This window comes from Pogoniulus pusillus, chromosome 33, assembly GCF_015220805.1.
Source record: "Pogoniulus pusillus isolate bPogPus1 chromosome 33, bPogPus1.pri, whole genome shotgun sequence".
NCBI lineage: Eukaryota > Metazoa > Chordata > Aves > Piciformes > Lybiidae > Pogoniulus > Pogoniulus pusillus.
In genome coordinates, this window is record NC_087296.1 from 7,306,938 (window position 1) to 7,328,865 (window position 21,928).

A 21,928-nucleotide genomic window follows, 5' to 3' on the forward strand; every position below is an offset into this window, starting at 1 on the left:
TCATATGCTGGAGAGTCTTTTCCTGACCACACTCCTCGCAGTATTTTTAGGAAGAACTTTGCCTTTTATCAGTCTCTGCCCAGGCACTTGGCCATGACTGTTTCCATTCACAGAGTTCTCAGATTTACACAAGTCTGGGACAGTAGCTCGGGAGCTGGAAGACTTTGAATCCAAAGAAATCTGACTAACAGCAACGCTGCTGGCACTCTTGGTGGAGTAAGTGTAGATCACTTTGAGAAAGGCAGATTTTGTGTTGGTTTCTTGCTTGTAAATGATGATGTAGCACTTGGGAAGAAAAGTGCAGCAGAGGATTCCATAATTGGATATTAACACAACGATGATTTCCACTGCTGGCAGGTATTTGCCAAACGTAGTTGCATAGACAGGAATAAATACAATCCATGCTATGAAGTAAATTAGCATGCCAAAGGTGATGAATTTAGCTTCGTTGTAGTTCTCTGGCAACTTCCTACCTTTAAAAGCAAATATGAAGCAAATGAAGGCAAGAGCAGCAATGTAGCTCAACATGATTCCAAAAGCCACAATGGAGCCCTCGTTGCACTCCAGAATTATTGCTCTCGGCATGGAGAAATTTTGCTCCACAAAAGGTGCCCTAAAGGTTAGCCAGAAGGTGCAAATGATGACTTGAATTCCAGTGCAGATGACCACAGTGGGAACAGGTTTATACAGGCACTTGAGGAAATTCTGCAGCTTTGGGTCAAAGCTGAAGGCTAGCAAAATTTTCAGCGACTTTATTAGGATACATGAGACGCAGAGTGCAAAGCTGATGCCAAAGAGCGCTTGCCTGGTTTTGCACTTAAACTCTGTGGGTTCATCTATGAAGAAGACGGTGCTTAAAAAAATGAGGAAGTGGCTGAAGAGGATGATGTAGCAGACAGTTAGGCCTCCAGATGCCTTTACAACAGGGGTGTGCAGGTTTTTGGTAAATATTACACTCACCGACAAAACCAACAGCACCCCAAAAGCAGAGAGGAAGAGGAGGAAAACGGCAAACCAGTCAGTCCAGGTGAGGAAATGGATTGTCTTCCTGTAGCATGCCGTGCTGTTGATGGGAGCCCAGTAGGTTTTGTTGCTGCATCGGTAGCAGTAATCCATATCTGAAAGCAGAAATACGAGAAGATGATTTAGAAACGCGGAGTAAATGAACTGTGAAGTGGATTAGGCAGGCTTGAGCTGCAGGAGCAGCGTCTGCGGGGACGCTGAGAACAGACTGCGGTCGACTGTGGCGGTCACCGTCCAGGCGGAGGAGCTGCAGGGCTACGGTGACAACGGTGAAGCAGCGGCAGTGGTGGCTGAGGTGACAGCAACGACAGCGGTGCCAGAAGTGGTGGCAGCAGTGACAGTGGCGGCAGCAGCCTCAGAAGCGGTGGCAGCAGTGGAAGTGATGGCAGCGGTGGCTGTGCTGACAGAAGCGGCAGCGGTTACTCTGGTAGCAGGGATGACAGCGGTGGCAGCAGTGGCAGCGGTTACTCTGGTAGCAGGGATGACAGCGGTGAGAGCACTGGCAGCGGTTACTCTGGTAGCAGGGATGACAGCGGTGAGAGCAGTGGCAGCAGTTACTCTGGTAGCAGGGATGACAGCGGTGAGAGCAGTGGCAGCGGTTACTCTGGTAGCAGGGATGACAGCGGTGAGAGCAGTGGCAGCGGTTACTCTGGTAGCAGGGATGACAGCGGTGGCAGCAGTGGCAGCGGTTACTCTGGTAGCAGGGATGACAGCAGTGAGAGCAGTGGCAGCGGTTACTCTGGTAGCAGGGATGACAGCGGTGAGAGCAGTGGCAGCGGTTACTCTGGTAGCAGGGATGACAGCGGTGAGAGCAGTGGCAGCCGTTACTCTGGTAGCAGGGATGACAGCGGTGAGAGCAGTGGCAGCGGTTACTCTGGTAGCAGGGATGACAGCGGTGGCAGCAGTGGCAGCGGTTACTCTGGTAGCAGGGATGACAGCAGTGAGAGCAGTGGCAGCGGTTACTCTGGTAGCAGGGATGACAGCGGTGAGAGCAGTGGCAGCGGTTACTCTGGTAGCAGGGATGACAGCGGTGAGAGCAGTGGCAGCAGTTACTCTGGTAGCAGGGATGACAGCGGTGAGAGCAGTGGCAGCGGTTACTCTGGTAGCAGGGATGACAGCGGTGAGAGCAGTGGCAGCGGTTACTCTGGTAGCAGGGATGACAGCGGTGGTAGCAGTGGCAGCGGTTACTCTGGTAGCAGGGATGACAGCGGTGAGAGCAGTGGCAGCGGTTACTCTGGTAGCAGGGATGACAGCGGTGAGAGCAGTGGCAGCGGTTACTCTGGTAGCAGGGATGACAGCGGTGGTAGCAGTGGCAGCGGTTACTCTGGTAGCAGGGATGACAGCAGTGAGAGCAGTGGCAGCAGTTACTCTGGTAGCAGGGATGACAGCGGTGGCAGCAGTGGCAGCGGTTACTCTGGTAGCAGGGATGACAGCGGTGAGAGCAGTGGCAGCGGTTACTCTGGTAGCAGGGATGACAGCGGTGAGAGCAGTGGCAGCGGTTACTCTGGTAGCAGGGATGACAGCGGTGAGAGCAGTGGCAGCAGTTACTCTGGTAGCAGGGATGACAGCAGTGAGAGCAGTGGCAGCGGTTACTCTGGTAGCAGGGATGACATCGGTGGCAGCAGTGCTGCGGTGGCAGCAGCAGCAGGAGCACAGGGGAATCGTCTGCCGGGTGGGAACAGGATCTGCCAGCAACCAAGAGCAAGGAGGGCATAGAGAAAACGACCTAAAAGTGCCTTGGCTATTGCTGACCAGTGATAAGCGACCTGCTCACAGCTCTGGACAGGCAAACTTTAACTGCAGCCTGAGCAATGACTTGAGATGAAATCAGTTACCTCAGAGGCACTTGAACTATACTTCTTGCCTTATCTTTTTCAACAGGAAAAAAGGCCAACTTTCCCTTTGCTAACAGCCTGTGAAATTCACCAGCAAAACCAAACATTGCTTTAGGTTATGCTTTGAAAAGTTACTTTTGCTTTAAAATGCCTTTCTTCTGCTCTGGACAAATTTCACAGCTATTTGAATTTAAAAGGTAGGATTTAATTTCCTTCTGCTCTCACAGTATTAAAATGCCTCGCTCCACATTTTCCCTAATTCCATCTCTCTCATCCATATTTAATTTTTCCCTACTAAATATGTTGTTTGAATCACTAAATGAACCAGCAGTAAAGTCCATATCAGGTTTCATACTAGATAATATTACAGTTACATCAAACTTCACAGCCCTCTCTGTGTAAGACAGAAAAATCTTCTGGTAAGCAAAATACAAAGTTCAAAGGAACTTTGTAGACTCATAGAATGGTTTGGGTTGTAAAAGACCTTCAGAGATAGAATCATAGAATCAACCAGGTTGGAAGAGACCTCCAAGCTCATCCAGTCCAACCTAGCATCCAGCCCTGTCCAATCAACCAGACCATGGCACTAAAATCATCTACTCCAACCCTCCACCATGGACAGGGACTTCTTCCACGAGGTTGCACAATGTCCCATTCAGCCTGACTTTGAAGACTTCCAGGAATGGGGCATCCACAGCTTCTTTAGGCAGCTTGTTCCAGTGTCATCATGAAAATAAAAGGTCTTCCTTATCAGGCCGAGTGTACTACAGGAAGACAGGAAAGCAAGGCTCTATTTGATGATAAAGCAGCCAGACCTTCCATCCTAACAAAGGATAATGTTAGTCAGCTGAAAAAAAAATCCAATCACTTTAAATCTGGTCTTGTAAAAAAAGCATTTAAACCAAGTTCAATAGGCTGAACATTTGTATGTGCAAAACTGAGCATAAACAAATATTTTAATCCCATTCCAAAGTTATAGCCAAGGTTGCCAAGGCACATTATGCCCAAACAAAACGATTGTATTGATGTCTAAATACACCTTCATTTGGATCACAATTGCTTACCTGTTTGATTGCTGTAATGGTTTTCTGGGCAGTAAACACACTCATAACAGCATGTGTGTGGACTTTCTGTAACCTTCTTCATCTGGCCTGGCCTGCAGTGCTGGGAGCATGTTGACTGAACCTTCTGTAGCGTGCAGAGAATACAGAAACACCCCCATCAGCTCAGATACAACTATTACTAAGGAACATTAAAATAAACCACCAGCATTTTGCACTGTCTTTTTGTAGCTAGCACATTTTAAGGGCATCTGACTCTAGGCTCTATGATTAACAAGTGCCAGGATGGGGCATTACTGACCTGTTGATTTCATCTTTTTAGCCCTGAATGCAGATCAGCAGAACAGTTTGCGCCTTTAAAACCCACATCATAGTGTCTCATCCAGCTCTGAACATGGAATTCAGATGACTGCTGAACAGCTCCAAAAGAAGCCCAGCAGCATCTGGTGAGGGATTCAAATGAACTGCTTCACAAGTGCAATCCTGAAACCCTGCTCAGCTGCTCTGAGCCTAAGGCAGACACCTCAGCTCAGGGGAGACACCTGGGCAGGTGCTCTGTGCTGCAGCTCTGACATTCCTGGACCATGAAGTGTCACTCTGGGGTGCCTGATCAGGACAGTCTCTTGAGGTCTGTGTTCAGGTCATCCTTCTAAATACATTTTCATCTGTGAAATGGAAAAGCAGCTCTAAGGGGTGCAGATATTTCTACTCCCTCCAAGATGATGCTCATGAGGAGGTGGAGACATTTCCTTGCCATCCTGGACAGTGCCATAAAGAGGGTCAAGATGTGAGGGCTTTTTTTTGCCTTCAGCCTTTTCCACCAGCTGAGTCCACATACTGAATCAAGCCCACGTTGTAAGCATCCTCTCCCCATCCCATTAAAGCTACAGACTTTGCAGCAGAGAGCTGAACAGTGAATTAAGACCTCTACCTCTGCACAGATGACAGAACGGCACAGCTGAAACTGGCCAAGGCCACCCCTTAGTCCGGTCTGCACCAGTGCCAGCTCTCCAGGTGGCACCACTTACCTCAGACTTCTGTGGTCGTGCTGCCCTCAGCTCTAACAGAAACAAACAATCAACAAAGCATGGCTGTTGTTTTTCCTTGGAACAGTAAAGTCAACAGATTTGACTCCTCATGTACAAAATACATGGTGGTGCTACGTAAGAGAGGGGAGTCGTTTTTTGGTTTAAAACCCATTTTCAAGATTCTGCATTAGCATCCTTAGGACAAACATAACTTCTCATCTTTGCAAATCCTTCTGGAGAAATCACTGAAGCTGCTAACTGCTTCTCAGGGTGCATGGAAGTGATAGAATATACCCAGAGAGGATTCTTTGCTTTGGGAGGAGAATATGAAACCCCAAGAGAGGCTTCTAGCCGGCAAATAGTTCAGCTGCAAATATCGCAGGGAGAAGAAATCATGAAACACATTTCACATACTACATCAACAAGTCAGGAGTTACCTTTAAATCCAGAAATTCTTTTTTCTTCTCTTCATCCTCAAAGATAAAGCCACCTTTCTCTGAGTCATATTCTGCCACAGTCGTGATCTCCATACGGCCATCGATTTCTTTCCAAAGCAGCACATTGTATCTGGTGTTTATATCTCCGTTGGCATCAAAGTTGATTTCTTTATCATCATCAATGATTGTAACATTTTTAAGCTCTTCAAGAATCTGAACATAAGGAACAATAACTTACATCAGTATCATGTCAATGTGATAAAATCAATAGTTTAACAGCTGTGTGATAATATCAAACTAAAAAGAAATGTTGCTTCTTAGGAGTAAAATCTGAAAAGTTGTCTTTATAATTGTTAATAATACTCATATCAGTACTCCCTTGCAGCCTTGGGAATGTTGGTACAGTGATGGATTTTTGCTTGCAAGAACTAATGTCCTTTTGCAACTTTGTTTCTTGCAGAGAAAAGACCAAGGGTGATGCTCCTCCTGTTATTACTTTTCCTGTCACCAGAGTTGATCTGGGCAACTTTTGCTTCCAGAGTGACCTCCTCCAGTGTGTCTGGAAATATCTGCTGTTGTTTTCAGCTGTGTCTCTGGCTGATACTGCATATTGCAAGGTGAGATTCAGAACTGCTAAATGAATACCTGCCAGTGAGCTCAGATCAAGTGATCAATGGCATAATGGTGATAACCAGCAAGGGCAGATTTGATTGATTGTAGGGAATAGCAGAACAAGCATGCTTTGACAAGGCCCTTGTTCAGCTTCACAGTGCAGCTCATTCTGTTCAACAAGGGGACACTTCTGCCTCACTCACAGAATCATAGAATCAACCAGATTGGAAGAGACCTATAAGATCATCCAGTGCAACCACATCCAGTCATCACAAACACCCAGACCATTAGGTTCTGTGTACATCTACAAACAGATTGAGGCCTGTGTAACCAAATCCCAATTCATGGGGGGGACCATGGAAGTGCATTCATTGGCTGCTGTGGCTCTTAACTGAAGTAAAGCCTTTATTCTTTTGTATGCCTAAAAAAAATTGTAACAAGGATTGAAAATAACAAGAAAAATCCACAACATTTTGGTGAAAGCTGGGTTTATCTGCCCCCTGAAAAGTACATCCTTAGTGGATCCATTTGTGATCATAGAATTGTAGAATCAAGCAGGTTGGAAGAGACCTCCAAGATCATCCAGTCCAACCTATCCCCCAGCCTTGTCCAGTCAACTAGACCATGGCACTAAATGCCTCATCCAGGCTTTTCTTGATCACTTCCAGGGACAGTGACTCCACCACCTCCCTGGGCAGCCCATTCCAATGCCAATCACTCTCTCTGCCAACAACTTCCTCCTGATATCCAGCCTAGACCTCCCCTGGCACAACTTGAGACTGTGTCTCCTTGTTCTGTTGCTGGTTGCCTGGCAAATGAGACGAACCCCCATCTGGCTACAACCTTCCTTCAGGTAGTTGTAGTCACTTAAGATACTGGCAAGTACATTGCTTCCATAGGCTTTGGCAAATATATGTGTATGTATTTAGTGTGTATTTTAATATGGGTCTACAAATGCATTTATATGTGTATGTGTTTAGCATGTATTTTAACATGTATTTATAAATGCATTTATACCTTTCAAATGTAGTGTAGAAGGAATTTGTTATGAGAGCAGTACAGGGAGAAATAACTCTTTCATTTTTCTTCACCTGGTGTACACAATCTGTCATTTATTCATGTATAACATGCACAGTTTTTGAGAGTCCATATAATGTCATTGCTCCTTTACCAAATTATGAAGAATCAGAATGTGCTTCTAACCAACCTTGCATCTGAGCTGGCTGTTGCACAGTTGTGTGGGACTGGATAGGAATGTTTTAAGGGTATGTGCTCAGGCTAGCCATTTAATCCTTCTCTTTCCCACTTCTTCAGTTGAGTCACCAACCCTGGATGTGTTTAAGGGTCATTTGGATGTGGTGTTTAGGGATATGGTTTAAGGTGAATCTTGTGGAGTAGGGTTATAGGTTGGACTTGGTGATCCTGAAGGGCTTTGCCAACCTGGGTGTTTCTGTGATTCTGTGGTTGTCTAACAGCCTGGGAACAATAGAACCTTTACAATACATCTGGAGCTTCAGGCAGAAGGGGTTAATAACTAACAACGTTTTGATGTCACTGGTGGTTATTTTTGCCAAGTCTGTAACACCAATGACTGTTGTTTCTCTAGATGAGGAGATGTATGAGATGGATCAGTTGCATCCAAAGCTACATAGATACACATAGGTTAATTTCTAGAGTGTAATCTAGCGTGGAAGAAATGTATTATTGAAACAGTGCAGAGGGGAATAACTGTCTCTTTCAGTTTTCTTCACCAGTTCTTGGGCTCTCAGCAGGACTTTGAATTTGGGTTCTTTGGGTTTTAATTCAGCAGTGACATAAATGCAGCTGCATAAAGTTGTATTCCTTCTAGAGCAGCCCTGTGTTTGCTACGTTTGCATTTACAAATTCATGTAAGAGTCTTATTGTTACCAACTGGTTTTTTTTTTCTTTCAAATCTGCTATCTTGGTTTGACCTGTGCTGACCTAGGATAAGAGGTCAGAACAAGTCAGAGTACTTCAGTGCTTGTTTGACTTTTAAATGAACTTTTGTTTAATCCTCTGAGTAAAAGTGTAAAAGTGAATACTCCTGAGCAGGTTCTTGGGTGAAAGGTCAGGTCAGGTTTACTTGTCTGATTTTTCCTCTCCTTTTCCCACCCAGCAGAGTTTGATAAGAAGTACCTCACCCATCTTAGAGATTGTGTCTAGTTTCCCTACCATTCACTTCAGCATAAATCAAGACCAGGGAGAGGAAGAGTCTGTTGCATTCACACTTTCAAATCAAGGTCCATTAGAGAGGAGAATATCTGAATTCAGACAAAATCGAGACAATGTTGAGGGAGGAGAATTGAGACTTTGGTGAGTGCTCCTATCCTGAAATACCTCCATCTCTCAAGAGCCCTCCTTGCTGTGCACCACGGTGGTTTGCAGCCAAAGGACCAAGCACCAGTAGCTGAATAGCTGGTATGTCACCTGTAGATTTATTCTACCTCACATGAGTAGCTAGCAAGAGATTCCAGTAAGGAAACTGCAGGCTGGAGCCCTCATTCAAGCTGGTGCCTACTCTGTGTGCTCTTGAAGGTGATGGGGGAGGTGTTAGGGTAGCTAAGAAAGCCCAGCAGCTAAAGATCTTTTCTGCACTGGTGGAGTCATGGGTTCATTGTACCCATGAAGGAGGAGACAGTGAGTATGCAGCTACCCACCATCAGCTATCTCTATGTCAAATGCAATCATCATTCCCTCCCTCTAGCAGAACAAAGCCATGGCTTAGCACCATGAGCTCTGCATGGGCCAAAAAAACCCCCAGGCACAGCAATGAAGTGTAGTTCTCATCACTGCAAGAGTTAGATATTGCTGGTCTAGGACACAGTCTGTGGTTTCAGCTGGTGAGGAAATTTAGGAACAGGAGTACAAAGTCATTTAGAAAAAGGATCAAGCTAGTAGATTCAGAAATGTGTGAGCAAAAATGAGATGAAAGAGATGCAGGGAGAATGAGACCAGTGAGAATTCACATCATACCTCCCAGGGGGCAACAGCAGAAGGATCCTTGCAGTCTCTGTCTTGGCATCGCACTTTAATGGCACGAGCAATGGCATAGACTGCAAGTTCAGTACTGTGGATAAATCCTGGTTCAATCTGAGCCTTCAGAAAGTCATCTCTCCAGATCTGAGGTTTGTTCTCAACATCTTGCAGCAGATCATCCTGGGACTGGTTTGAAATGCACATTTGAAAATCGTGATAATCCAGGTGTGCACAGAGTGACAGAAGCAGAACGTATTCATGTAAGAACTTGTTGTTCTCAGTGGGCTTCTCCTGGAGGTTTCTCAGAAAGTCTTGGAATGCAGAGATGTCTCCACTTTTGAATCCAAACCCCACTATGGTTCCCAGCTGCCTGATGTTGGGAATTGTACTGATTTTGACTGCAGCTGACCAGTTGTCACTTGCAATCCAGATTTTATTCACGTTCCTCTCAATTGCCTTCTTAAATAGCTTAAGCACATGGATCTGTCTCATAAAGACAACAATAACGTTTACTTCGGTTTCCTTGACGATCTTCTCAATTGCACGATCCACTTTGGTGTGAAAAGTGTTGTCAGACAGATAGGCAGGCAGCAGCTCTTTAAAGGCTATGCAAACGTTGTTTGCCATGGCCTGGACCCCAAAGCTCTCCAGAGCGAAACGCCCATTGTCATCATCAGTAGCTATTACTCCAATCCAGTTCCACCCAGACTCACAGATCAAGTGGGCCATTGCTCTGGTCTGATGAAAATCACTGGGGATAGTCCTGAAGAAAGAAGGAAACCGGATTTTGTCACTGAGGATTTCAGCTGATGATGCAGGACTGACCTAGGAAAAGCGAACAATTCAGTTATGGAGGTAATCTCCTCCAGAGGACACCAAGAGAGCCAAGGCTGATCTTTGATTGCTCTTTGATCCAGCCTGACCCAGGATCCCTCCTCCTGTGAGTAAGCATCAGCGAGGTGGAGTCAAAGGAAGCAGATATCCTCATTCTGTTCTTAAGATGCAGATTCATAGAATCATAGGATCAGCCAGGTTGGAAGAGACCTCCAATATCATCCAGTCCAACCTAGCACCCATCCCTAGACAATAAACTAGACCATGTCACCAAGTGCCCCATTCAGGCTTTCCTTGAACACCTCCAAGGATGGCGACTCCACCACCTCCCTGGGCAGCCCATTCCAATGCTAATCACTCTCTCTTTCAAGAACTTCCTCCTAACGTCCAGCCTAGACCTCCGCTGGCACAACTTAAGACTGTGTCCCCTTGTTCTGTTGTTCTCTCAGACGAGACTGACCCCCCACCTAGCTATAACCTCCTTCAGGTAGCTGTAGACAGTGATGAGGTCACCCTCCTCTCATTCATGCTCAGTACTAGTTCTACTCTATTCATCCTCATCCACATAATTGCTTCAGTGAAGGCAGAGAATCAAACCTTTCAAAATGCATGTGACAGGTGTGCTGGTGTAAGGATTGTCATTTTCTCTATTCAGATACCATCAAAACACTGGCCAAAAGAATATTTAAAACATTGGGAGGCTTAACAGAAGCTACCAGCTGCTGGTACTGTTACTTTTTGCAGTATTTTCTGTCATTGAGTGTGTTCATATGGTTCACCCACAGCTATATCACAGAATCATAGAATCAACCAGGTTGGAAAAGGCCTCTGAGATCATGGAGTCCAACCTATCACTCAACACCTTCTAACTAATTAACCATGGCACTAAGAGCCTCATTAAGCCTCCTTTTAAACAACACCAGGGATGATGACTCCATCACCTCCCCAGGCAGCCTGTTCCAATGCCAGTCACTCTTTCTGTGAAGAGCTTCTTCCTAACACCCAGCCTGTACCTGCCCTGATGCAGCCTGAGATTATGTCCTCTTGTTCTGGCACTGGCTGCCTTACTGCCATTGTTCAGGCAGGTGACTCAAGCACTCCATTTAGAGCTGAATCTCATACTTACAGACGTATTTTTAGCAGAGACCTGTTAGCTGAATTTAGGCATCACATTGGCACATACATGTACACTGATGCAGTGAGGAACAGTTAGGTGTTCAAGAAAAGCCTGGACGAGGCACCTAGTGCCATGGTCTATCTGACTGGATAGAGCTGGGTGCTAGGTTGGACTGGATGATCTTGGAGGTCTCTTCCAGCCTGATCGATTCTATGATACTATGATTCTTGATTCACTCAGGCTGAGCCAGATCGTACCCTGGAGCAAGTGTGGGTTTTGCATTCCCAGTGATCAGAGCCAAATCTTCACTCTAAACAGGGCATCAGGTCTACAACTACCTGAGGGGTGGTTGTGGGCAGGGGGAGGTTGCTCTCTTCTCTCAGGTGGCCAGCACCAGAATGAGAGGACACAGCCTCAGGCTGCACCAGGGGAAATTTAGGCTCGAGGTGAGGAGAAAGTTCTTCACTGACAGAGTCATTGGACACTGGAATGGGCTGCCCGGGGAGGTGGTGGAGTCGCCGTCCCTGGAGCTGTTCAAGGCAGGATTGGACGTGGCACTTGATGCCATGGTCTAGCCTTAAGCTCTGTGGTAAAGGGTTGGACTTGATGCTCTGTGAGGTCTCTTCCAACCTTGTTGATACTGTGATACTGTGATACTGTGAAATTTGACCCTCTGTCCAGAATGAAACGATTCCCTCCAACCTACCTGTGGGATTAGCTGCAAGGCCAGCAGCCTGGACACTGCCATTGACACCTCCGAGTAGCTGGCTCCAGTGACAGCCTTAATTCTTGGGACATAGTCTGTGTAGTTGCACCTGAACTCTACAACATCCTCTGAAGAATTGGCTTTAGCCAGGAACCTCAGAGCAGAGGCCATGGCTTTTGTAACATCCGCACACGTGTCGTAGATTTCGTAGCCCAGAGTGACTTCAGGCAACAAGGTGGAGTTGTTAATGGTTTCAATAGCATGGATCATTGCAAGTGTCTGAAGAAAAATCTGAATTTCAAAGCTGTCAAGAAGCACAGAAGCTTTATTTACAACAAACAAACAAACAAACCACTGTGAGCAAGAGTGAAGCAAAGCCTCTTTTGAGTACCTCCCCTAGAATTTGACACCTGCTAAAAAGAAGTGATGGATAGTGTGTCTTGTGTGATTTGGGTGGGGGTGTTTTTTAGTGTACATAAGAGTAGAAGCTGTGCATTTTTTTGTATTCTTGGTGTTTTGAGATTAAGCAAAATGAGCACACCAAAAAAATTACAAATTACATCTGAATAAAAGCATGTTCGTGGGGGGAAAAAAAGGGCAATAAAATGGGAGAGAAGCGATGCCAGCCAGAGGGACCTGGACAGGCTGCAGAGGTGAGTACAAGCCAACCTCATGAGGTTCAACAAGATCAAGTGCAAGGTCCTCCATTCAGGTGGAGGCGATCCCAAGCACAAATCCAGGCTGGGCAGTGACCGGCTGCAGAGCAGCCCTGAGGAGAGGGACTTGGGGGTGCTGGTGGACAAAAAGGTCAACATGAGCCAGCAGTGTGCACTTGCAGCCCAGAAAGATAACCAGAGGCTGGGCTGCAGCAGCAGAAGTGTGGGCAGCAGGGCCAGGGATGTGATTCTCCCACTCTGCTGTGCTCTGCTGAGACCCCCACCTGTAGTACTGCATCCAGTTCTGGAGCCCCCATTACAAGAAGGATGTGGAAATGCTGGAGTGTGTTCAGAGAAGGGCCATGGGGATGCTCAGAGGGCTGCAGAAGCTCTGCTGTGAGGACAGGCTGAAAGAGTTGGGGCTGTGCAGTCTGGAGAAGAGGAGGCTGTGAGGTGACCTTCTTGTGGCCAGGCTGGCTGAGGCTGTGGGCAGCCTCATCTAGGGTAAGGTGTCCCTGGGCATGCCAGGGGGGTTGGAACTAGCTTATCCTTGTGGTCCCTTCCAACCCTGACTGATTCTATGATTCTATGATTCCACAACCAAGAAGCAAAGGAAGGACTAAATCATCTTAGAGGTCTTTTTCAACCAAACAAATTCTATGAATTCATGACAAAATATTTCAGAACAGAGGAAAATATTTCAGAACAGAGGAAAATATTTCAGAACAGAGGAAAATATTTCAGAGGCTGAGGTCTTTCAGTGCTTCCTAAAACCCTCTCTGAACTTGCTGAAGTTGTTGCCTTTATCTCCAGTGGATATCATAGCAGATGCTTAATCAGCACTAAATACCTGCAATACAGCAAAACCTCTCCTCAGAGAAGCCTCTCTAAGTGTTTACAGATCTTGCCAACTAAATTAAATGATGGGTTTGAGACAATATGTGACTGTAGAAAAATAATGGATAACTAAGGAAACTTGAACTTCATCCCTTTGAAATAAATCCAGTTGGATACCTGCATGTCCAGCTGAGTACTAGACTCAGGCATAGGGTTGAGCTGCATAAAAAAATCAAACCAAACTTGAGATTTCCACCTGTATGAAAATGAGAGAACTAAGGAAACTTGGACTTCATCCCTTTGAAATAAATCCAGTTGGATACCTGCATGTCCAGCTGATTACTAGACTCAGGCATGGGATTGAGCTGCATAAAAAATCAAACCAAACTCTAGATTTCCTCCTGTATAAAAATGAAAGGAAATAAAAATGCCTATTTGGGATTCCTGGGCACAGTAAATCTTTGTTACATGCTTCCAATGAAGTTCTTCAGCAAGTTTCCTCTGAATTCTTTCCAGAAAGCTTCATGTCACAAGCACAGTAGGATTTAGAGGCAACGAAATAGATACTCTCATGCACAGCATGAACTTGAGTGCACACATGACATGATGTTTAGATGTAATCTGTCCTATAATGTCATGCCATGATTACAATGCAAAGTGTAGTAATTGCAATAATTATATCCATAACTACAATCTAGGCAGCGAGATACTATCAGAGGTTACAGCTGAGCTGCCCTGTGAGGTGGGGGACACCCTTTAGTATCTGCTTAGGGAAGATGGAAGGGTGCACCTGTCTTTAAATCCTGTAGGTGCAACTTCATAATGAACCAAGACCTGCTCAGCAGAGCTCTTCAGACAGAGAGCAACAAATTCACTTTCGCATGGAAATGAATTTGTCACCCAGCACAAACCTCCAGGGCTGTTTGGCTGCGTATGAAGACTGAAAGAGGATCAAATGTTCATTCCCTTCCTCAGGCAGCCACAGTGTTATTTTTTTTTCTGCCACTTTGCCATACTTTGTCATCCTGCATTAAATTATGCACAGTTTTTGTGACCTCACAGATCTTTTGGAACACCAAGAAATGCAAGCAAAGCAGATTTTTGTTGGTATTGCTACAAGAGGAACATGCTCCATGCCAGTGATCTCTTCTTTTCTATCTATTTCATTCCCAGCATTACTCACCCAGCACAATTCTGAATTATTGGTTTGATGGGATACTCCTCTGGACGCAGCATTTTGCTATGGACTGCAAACAAGCCTCCAATAATGATGTCTCCTGGAGAGCTGGCACCCACAAAGTCAGCAGGAGTCTGGCAGGAGAAAGCAGTATAAGTACTGACTACAAAGCAGGGGATCAAAAAGCTAACGAATGCCATGTTTCTGTTTCCCTTGCTCCCTGCCAGCTTTAAGTCGATTAAACGAGCTGCAGGGCCAACAAGGGCTCCTATGTCATCTGTAAACAGCAGCAAAGGGAAAGGCTGCGCTCAGAAGTTAGTCACACCTCATAAGGTGCTTTTATTTGCTTCACTGGCTGGGGCTATTTGACTGAAGGCACCAAAGCAAGGAGAGTCCAGGGGTGTGAGAGTGAAGAGGGAGAAAGATAAACAAGTTTAAAAGCAAATGTTGGACATAAAATCTCTTCTGCTCTGTTCAAAGATTTTCTACCTTAGTTGATTCACTTGGCAAATGTTTTGGTATAAATCCAGGCACGTTTCAAGTACCTTCCAAGTGAGTGCAAGGTGCAAAGAAGCAATTGTGTAGCATGGGAGTGGTTTTGCTGTGACCATAATTTAAGGGTCTGGCCCAAAAAGTACTGAAAAAAGACCCCCTTGTCTTTTAAACCAGACTCTGGTCCAAAGGATCCCAACTTCAAACCATCAAAAGATTGTTTTTTTATCTCAACTCTTCTCTGAGAGGATTTAAAGTCTTTCTATTAAAATGGTTTGGATAAGCTAACAGTGGTTTACTGCACACGGACGTGGCACTTGGTGCCATGGTCTAGCCTTGAGCTCTGTGGTAAAGGGTTGGACTTGATGATCTGTGAGGTCTCTTCCAACCCTGATGATACTGTGATACAGAATCACAGAATGTCAAGGGCTGGAAGGGACCTCAAAAGCTCGTCCAGTCCAACCCTTGCCAGAGCAAGATCACCCAGACCAGATCACCCAGACCAGATCACCCAGGAACACGTCCAGGCAGGTTTTGAGTATCTCTGGAGAGGGAGACTCCACAACCCCCTTGGGCAGCCTGTTCCAGGGCTCTGTCACCCCTATAAGGAAAAAATTCCTCCTCATGTTTAAAGGAAACTTCCTGTGCCTCAGCTTCCACCCATTGCCCCTTGTCCTGCCATCATGCATCACTGAGCAGAGCCTCCTGGCACTCAGCCTGTACATATTTATGAACATTGATGAGGTCACCTCTCAGTCTCCTCTTCTCCAAGCTAAAGACCCCCACCTCCCTCAGTCTCTCCTTATAACAGAGATATTCCATTCCCTTAATCATCCTTGTGGCTCTGTGCTGGACTCTCTCAAGCAGTTCTGTGTCCCTCTTGAACTGGACACAGCTCCTAGGGACTGCAATGGGCTTTTTGAGTCAGGTTCTGTGTTTCCAAGCCAGGGCACATCTGCTGCTGGTTAATCTGATGAGCACAGAACAGTGGGAAAATCCTGACGCCAGCCCTGCTGTCGGAGAGGACAGAAGTACACTCTCTTCTCTCTGTGACTGAGGACACCAGCGCAGGAGCCGCAGCCCCAGCACTGTGGGAGGATCAGCAGAGAGCTGCTCTCAGCGGCACCGCTCTCTGATTTGCAGGAATCCATACATTGTACCAGAAGGGAACTGGGGCAAAAGTGAAGCAGAGGCTGGACTCTCAGCTGTCATAAACTCCAGCCATAAACAGCAAAGTGAACCTCTGCAGGGCAGAGACAGGACTGATGCTACTAACCAGTACCCATTGACGTAAGAGACAGGGATTTGGCAATCATCTCTTCCTGTTCTTGACATTGGCTTATTTCTCTGTTTTCCTATAATGACTTCTTCAGATTTTGCTGCTTTTGATAGTATGCCAAAACACTCTCAAAAAGAATGGGCTCACTCCTAGTGTTTATTGTCCAAACTGTTCTATGACTCTAGGATAAAAAGGCTGGGTTTTACATGGAAATTCTGAGTCAGGGATTGCATTCTGTCCATTACATATTATTTCTGAATGTCTGAGTTATGATATTGTGCTTTTTCCTTCATTAGTCTCTTTAGAGAGTGTCCATGTACAACAGAGAGGTTTCTTCCAAATGCAACAGACGTAATACTTGCAAATGCAAATCTGTTCTGGTTTGGGTACTACTCACCCCACAGAAAATCACCCAGACTAGATTCAGTGGCTGGGAATTAAAGAATGAAGCTGTATTTACAGCTTAGCACAATATACAGGCAGGTATTTAGAATCATAGCATCATAGAATCAGTCAGTGTTGGAAGGGACCACAAGGATCATCTAGTTCCAAATCCCCCCTGCCATGGGCAGGGACACCCTACCCTAGGTCAGGCTGGGCACAGCCTCATCCAGCCTGGCCTTAAACACCTCCAGCAATGGGGCCTCAACCACCTCCCTGGGCAACTCATTCCAGGCTCTCACCACTCTCAGGCTCAACAACTTCCTCCTCACATCCAGTCTTAACCTACCCACCTCCAGCTTTGCTCCATTCCCTCTAGTCTTGTCACTACCTGATAGCTTAAAACATCCCTCCCCAGCTCTTCTGTAGGCCCCCTTCAGATCCTGGAAGATCACAATAAGGTCACCTGGGAGCCTCCTCTTCTGCAGACATAACAGCCCCAACTCTTTCAGTCTGTGCTCACAGCAGAGCTGCTGCAGCCCTCTGAGCATCCTCATGACCCTTCTCTGGACACACTCCAGCATCTCCACATCCCTCTTGTGATGGAGCCTCCAGAACTGGTTACAGTAGGGGTCTCCCCAGAGTGGAATAGAGGGGGAGAATCACCTCCCTGTCCCTGCTGCCCACACTTCTGCTGCTGCAGCCCAGGCTCTGGTTATCTTTCTGGGCTGCAAGTGCACACTGCTGGCTCCTGTTGAGCTTCTCATCCACCAACAAATTTACAATATACAAGCAGATATTTACAATATGTACAGCTACATACAGAAATATATGAGTTGAACAGTTAATACTTGTGTGCTCTTTTTTTATCCATCTCAGCAAGCCTATGAATGAAGTAGACATCACCACTGTTCCCATTTCACAGCCTCTAATCTAATTCCTCTCACTAACATAGCCCAGCTAGGCTCAAACTAGCACAGAATCTCAACCACTACCTGAGTTACCATCCAGCTCCTTCTTCGTTGTAACAGGGCAGCTTACATTTATTTAATCTGCATTCTTTCTTTCCCTGTGGCATTCTCGCTGCGGGATCAGGGCATACAGTAAGCAGCTGCCTGCATTTCCTTTGGTGTATCTGTTCACATGCACTTATGAGCAAAGGATGATGCCACTTTAGTCTGCTTCTGCTTGCAATGGCTTGCTAAAATTCCACTTATTTCAAAGGTTTTCCTCTTGAATTATAGCAGTGTGACTGTAAGCAGACTCTGGCTCTGAATTATGAGGCATTCACTTGCAAATATTCATGTACTTGTTCCTCACTATCCACATAATGTGCTCCAAAGCCTGGTTCCTCCTACCCTGCTGTTTCCTTCTATTCTGACTCTGTATTTTTTTTGTACAAAACATCTGTGCATTTAGAAGGTAGTTAAAGCTCAAGACTGGAGCTAGCCATTTCCTTAAGCAAGCCTCAAGAAATATTCAGCTCTACATCTTTAGTATAAAAAGTAACATTTAAGGACCCACCACAAAGCACTGAATTAAGGACTCAGTGGGAATACAGCACTGACCACTTGAAACTTTAAATCTGTTATAGTTAATCATTAGAAAGAGACTTTACTTTGGCCATTTGATTCTATGGAAGAGGATTTTACCTACAAACAAACCCCCTTATTTGGTCCCTTTGGAGAGTGGGAGTTGACACAATAAACACCACATATAATCGGTGCCTAATTTCATGTTAATTATTAAAACACCATGAAATGAGATGTGCTTCGAATTCAGCCCCATAGACTTTATGTCACAGTCTATTTTCACAGGGGGAGAGCTTTTACTGTTATTGGTTGCTTTCAAGACCTGTCTCATAATTACTGGTAGTGACCAGAAGAACTTAGACGTGTAACTGATATAGCTCAGCCCAGTCCAGTGCTGCGGAATGCATTGGAAGTGTTTGCAAATGTCCTTTTTTCACTGAGCAATTGAAGTGCACTGCAAAAAAAAAAAAATGTTCTTTACTAAAAATTTAGTGATGTATTATTGTCACATCACTAAACCCTAACAGTTGTCTGCCTAGGAGGTAGCAAGTGGGTTGGCAGGTAGGTTTAAGCCTAAGATTCAGAAGAATCCCATCCTCAAGAAGACTAAATATTGGTTAGGTCAGCCAGCTAGACCAAGTTAACAATTCTAGATAGCATCTATATCATGCTTTCTAGACCAATAATATAACAAATCTAGATAGCATCTATAACAATGCTTTCTAGACCAATATAACAAATCTAGATAGCATCTATAGCAATGCTTTCTAGACCAATATAACAAATCTAGATAGCATCTATAACAATGCTTTCTAGACCAATATGACAAACCTAGATAGCATCTATAACAATGCTTTCTAGACCAATATAACAAACCTAGATAGCATCTATAACAATGCTTTCTAGACCAATATAACAAATCTAGATAGCATCTATAGCAATGCTTTCTAGACCAATATAACAAATCTAGATAGCATCTATAACAATGCTTTCTAGACCAATATGACAAACCGAGATAGCATCTATAGCAATGCTTTCTAGACCAATATAACAAACCTAGATAGCATCTATAACAATGCTTTCTAGACCAATATAACAAATCTAGATAGCATCTATAGCAATGCTTTCTAGACCAATATAACAAACCTAGATAGCATCTATAACAATGCTTTCTAGACCAATATAACAAACCTAGATAGCATCTATAACAATGCTTTCTAGACCAATATAACAAACCTAGATAGCATCTATAACAATGCTTTCTAGACCAATATAACAAACCTAGGTAGCATCTATAACAATGCTTTCTAGACCAGTATAACAATTACATTTAGCCAAATTATTTTTAATTACTGAGTTTCTTTTAAGGAAATGTAAACAATGGAGAAGAAGGAGAAGGAGAAGGAGAAGGAGAAGGAGAAGGAGAAGGAGAAGGAGAAGGAGAAGGAGAAGGAGAAGGAGAAGGAGAAAGAGAAGAAGAAGAAGAAGGAGAAAGAGAAGAAGAAGAAGAAGAAGAAGAAGAAGAAGAAGAAGAAGAAGAAGAAGAAGAAGAAGAAGAAGAAGAAGAAGAAGAAGAAGGAGGAGGAGGAGGAGGATGAGGAGGAGGAGGAGGAGGAGGAGGAGGAGGAGGAGGAGGAGGAGGAGGAGGAGGAGGAGGAGGAGGAGGAGGAGGAGGAGGAGGAGGAGGAGGAGAAGGAGGAGGAGGAGATGAAGGAGGAGAAGGAGAAGGAGGAGATGAAGGAGAAGAAGAAGAAGAGGAAGAAGAAGAAGAAGAAAGTATTGCATTACTTAATTTTAATTATCTTTAAACATAATCTTCTGTTTACTGGGGCCCTCCATAGAGTGATATGAGATATTGAAATTAGAGAACGGGAAGGTGAACACTCGTTATTTTGATTTATGGCCTGTTATTAATAAATGCATTTTAAAACACTAAACCCACATCAGCAGTGAAATGGAATTTGGACAGGAGCCAAGCCATCACATTAATTCCTGAGAAGCAAACTAAGTCAGTTTTCAAGTTCATTGGGTTTGTCCTCTAGAGGGTATCAGCTGAGCTGCAGGATGGGGAGGACGAGCCCTGTTGCACTTTATCAGGTCAGAGTGCTGTAATGTGCCTCCTGATGTTCTCTGGAAGTTGGACTTCCTCTAATGCAAACAGTCGTGTTGCAGTGCTGCTGCTGGAAAACCCAGATGCAGGAATTCCTGCTTAGACGTAGCTTATGACAGTGCCTTCAGCCTCCTGCCTGGACTGTCAGGGCTGTCCTGAGCAGCTCCTCAGTAATTTCCTCTTCAGAAGCGTTTCAGCCAGCAGGCAGTCTTGTGCATGCTCCGTGCACCTCTGCTGTTCGTGCTGCAGCAGAGCTATGGGAGACTAAAAACAGAGCTGTGAGGGGGAAACACAAGTATTGCCTACATTGCTTTTCCAGTTCAGAGCACAGATGTTTGTTTCATTTAGCTTCTTTCTCTGCTATTTCAATATACTTAGACTGATCTTCAAGTCTAATGCAGTTTTGACATGAAAAATCAAGTGAATTTGACTTTTTCTGACATTGAAGACAAATAGCTTCATCTATTCCAAATTTAATTTCTCCATAAGTGAACTGTTTTTTTCTCCCCCCCAAATCACTTAGCAGGGTTGTTCCTACCCCACCCAGCCAAGAAAAGAGTCAGCTGCATAGGATGGATTCAGAGCAGTCAGTCATAAAAGCCAGCTTGGTATGCATGACTCTATTAATCAATCTGTCATTTTCAGCATTCCTCATCAGGTTTTATTTCTCTTTGTTGGTTTGGGTTGTTTTGGTTTTTTTTTTTTTGCTTTGGAATCCATTCAAGGTTGTCTTTGTCACCCTTATTCTGAACTTTCTTCTTTATTTTGGTTTTCTTTAGAGATCTTAAAAGATCTCAGCTCACCTTACAAGGTTTTACTGATCGTGTTATAAAAGTAAACATACACCTGCAAAGAGAGTACAGGCAGAGCAGGTGACACTCATAAAAATTCCTTTCTGATAAGGAAAAGAACCCCAAACACTGAACCTGCAGGAGCCACTCTGGAGACTGACTTCAGAGTCGAAGACTGATTGGGGGGAAAAAGGAGAAGTTTTTTTGGTATTTCAATATATGCCAATGTAACATTATTAGGAATGAAATGTGAATGGAAGGAAAGAAATGCAGATCACTCCTCTGCAGGCACTAGCTTTATATGTGCGTCCAAGTAGCAGTCAAAAGCAAGCAGCCAGAAGAAGGAAAACAGTTACAGAAGTACTTTGTCCTGACTGTTATCCTGTTGTATTCCTGACATCATTCAGTATATGTACATCAAACAGCTCCTTACCCCTCCCATCCTCTGTCCTTGTTCAGATCACACATTTTCATAGCATCAGAACCAACCAGAGTGGAAGAGACTTCCAAGATCATCCAGTCCAACCTAGCACCCAGCCCTAGACAATAAACTAGACCATGGCACTAAGTGCCTTATCCAGGCTTTTCTTGAACACCTCCAGGGACAGCAACTCCACCACCTCCCTGGGCAGCCCATTCCAATGCCAATCACTCTCTCTGCCAACAACTTCCTCCTAACAGCCAGCCTAGACCGGTCCTGGCACAGCTTGAGGCTGTGTCCCCTTCTTCTGTTGCTGGTTGCCTGGCAGCAGAGCCCAACCCCACCTGGCTACAGCCTCCCTTCAGGTAGTTGTAGACAGCAATGAGCTCTGCCCTGAGCCTCCTCTTATGCAGGCTGCACACCCCCAGCTCCCTCAGCCTCTCCTCACAGGGCTGTGCTCCAGGCCCCCTACCAGCTTTGTCGCCCTCCTGTGGACACATTCGGTACTGCAACATCTCTCTTGAATTGAGTAGCCCAGAACTTCACACAGTGCTGAGTTCAGGGGTAGAAAAACCTCCCTTGTCCTGCTGCCCACACTGCTC

At 45.1% G+C, this 21,928-nt stretch overlaps 1 protein-coding gene across 1 annotated transcript; it reads right to left on the reverse strand.

The window, feature by feature from the left end:
* GPRC6A (G protein-coupled receptor class C group 6 member A) lies at positions 1-14,520 on the reverse strand. Its single transcript, XM_064170292.1, has 6 exons — positions 14,327-14,520; positions 11,651-11,954; positions 8,991-9,818; positions 5,385-5,597; positions 3,923-4,046; positions 1-1,118 (listed from the first exon to the last, which is right to left on the reverse strand). The coding sequence occupies exons 1-6, from the start codon at positions 14,518-14,520 to the stop codon at positions 1-3; spliced, it is 2,781 nt and encodes a 926-aa protein (XP_064026362.1).
* Between the last annotated feature and the right edge of the window lie 7,408 nt (positions 14,521-21,928).

Bases quoted from the DNA above. Each gene is read 5' to 3' on its own strand.
- GPRC6A (XM_064170292.1), bottom strand. From the start codon at position 14,520: ATGGCATTCGTTAGCTTTTTGATCCCCTGCTTTGTAGTCAGTACTTAT. The intron at 9,819-11,650 runs GTAGGTTGGAGG...CGCTTTTCCTAG, and splicing joins CCTTGCAGCTAATCCCACAG to GTCAGTCCTGCATCATCAGC. The intron at 1,119-3,922 runs GTAAGCAATTGT...TTCTGCTTTCAG, and splicing joins CCATTACAGCAATCAAACAG to ATATGGATTACTGCTACCGA.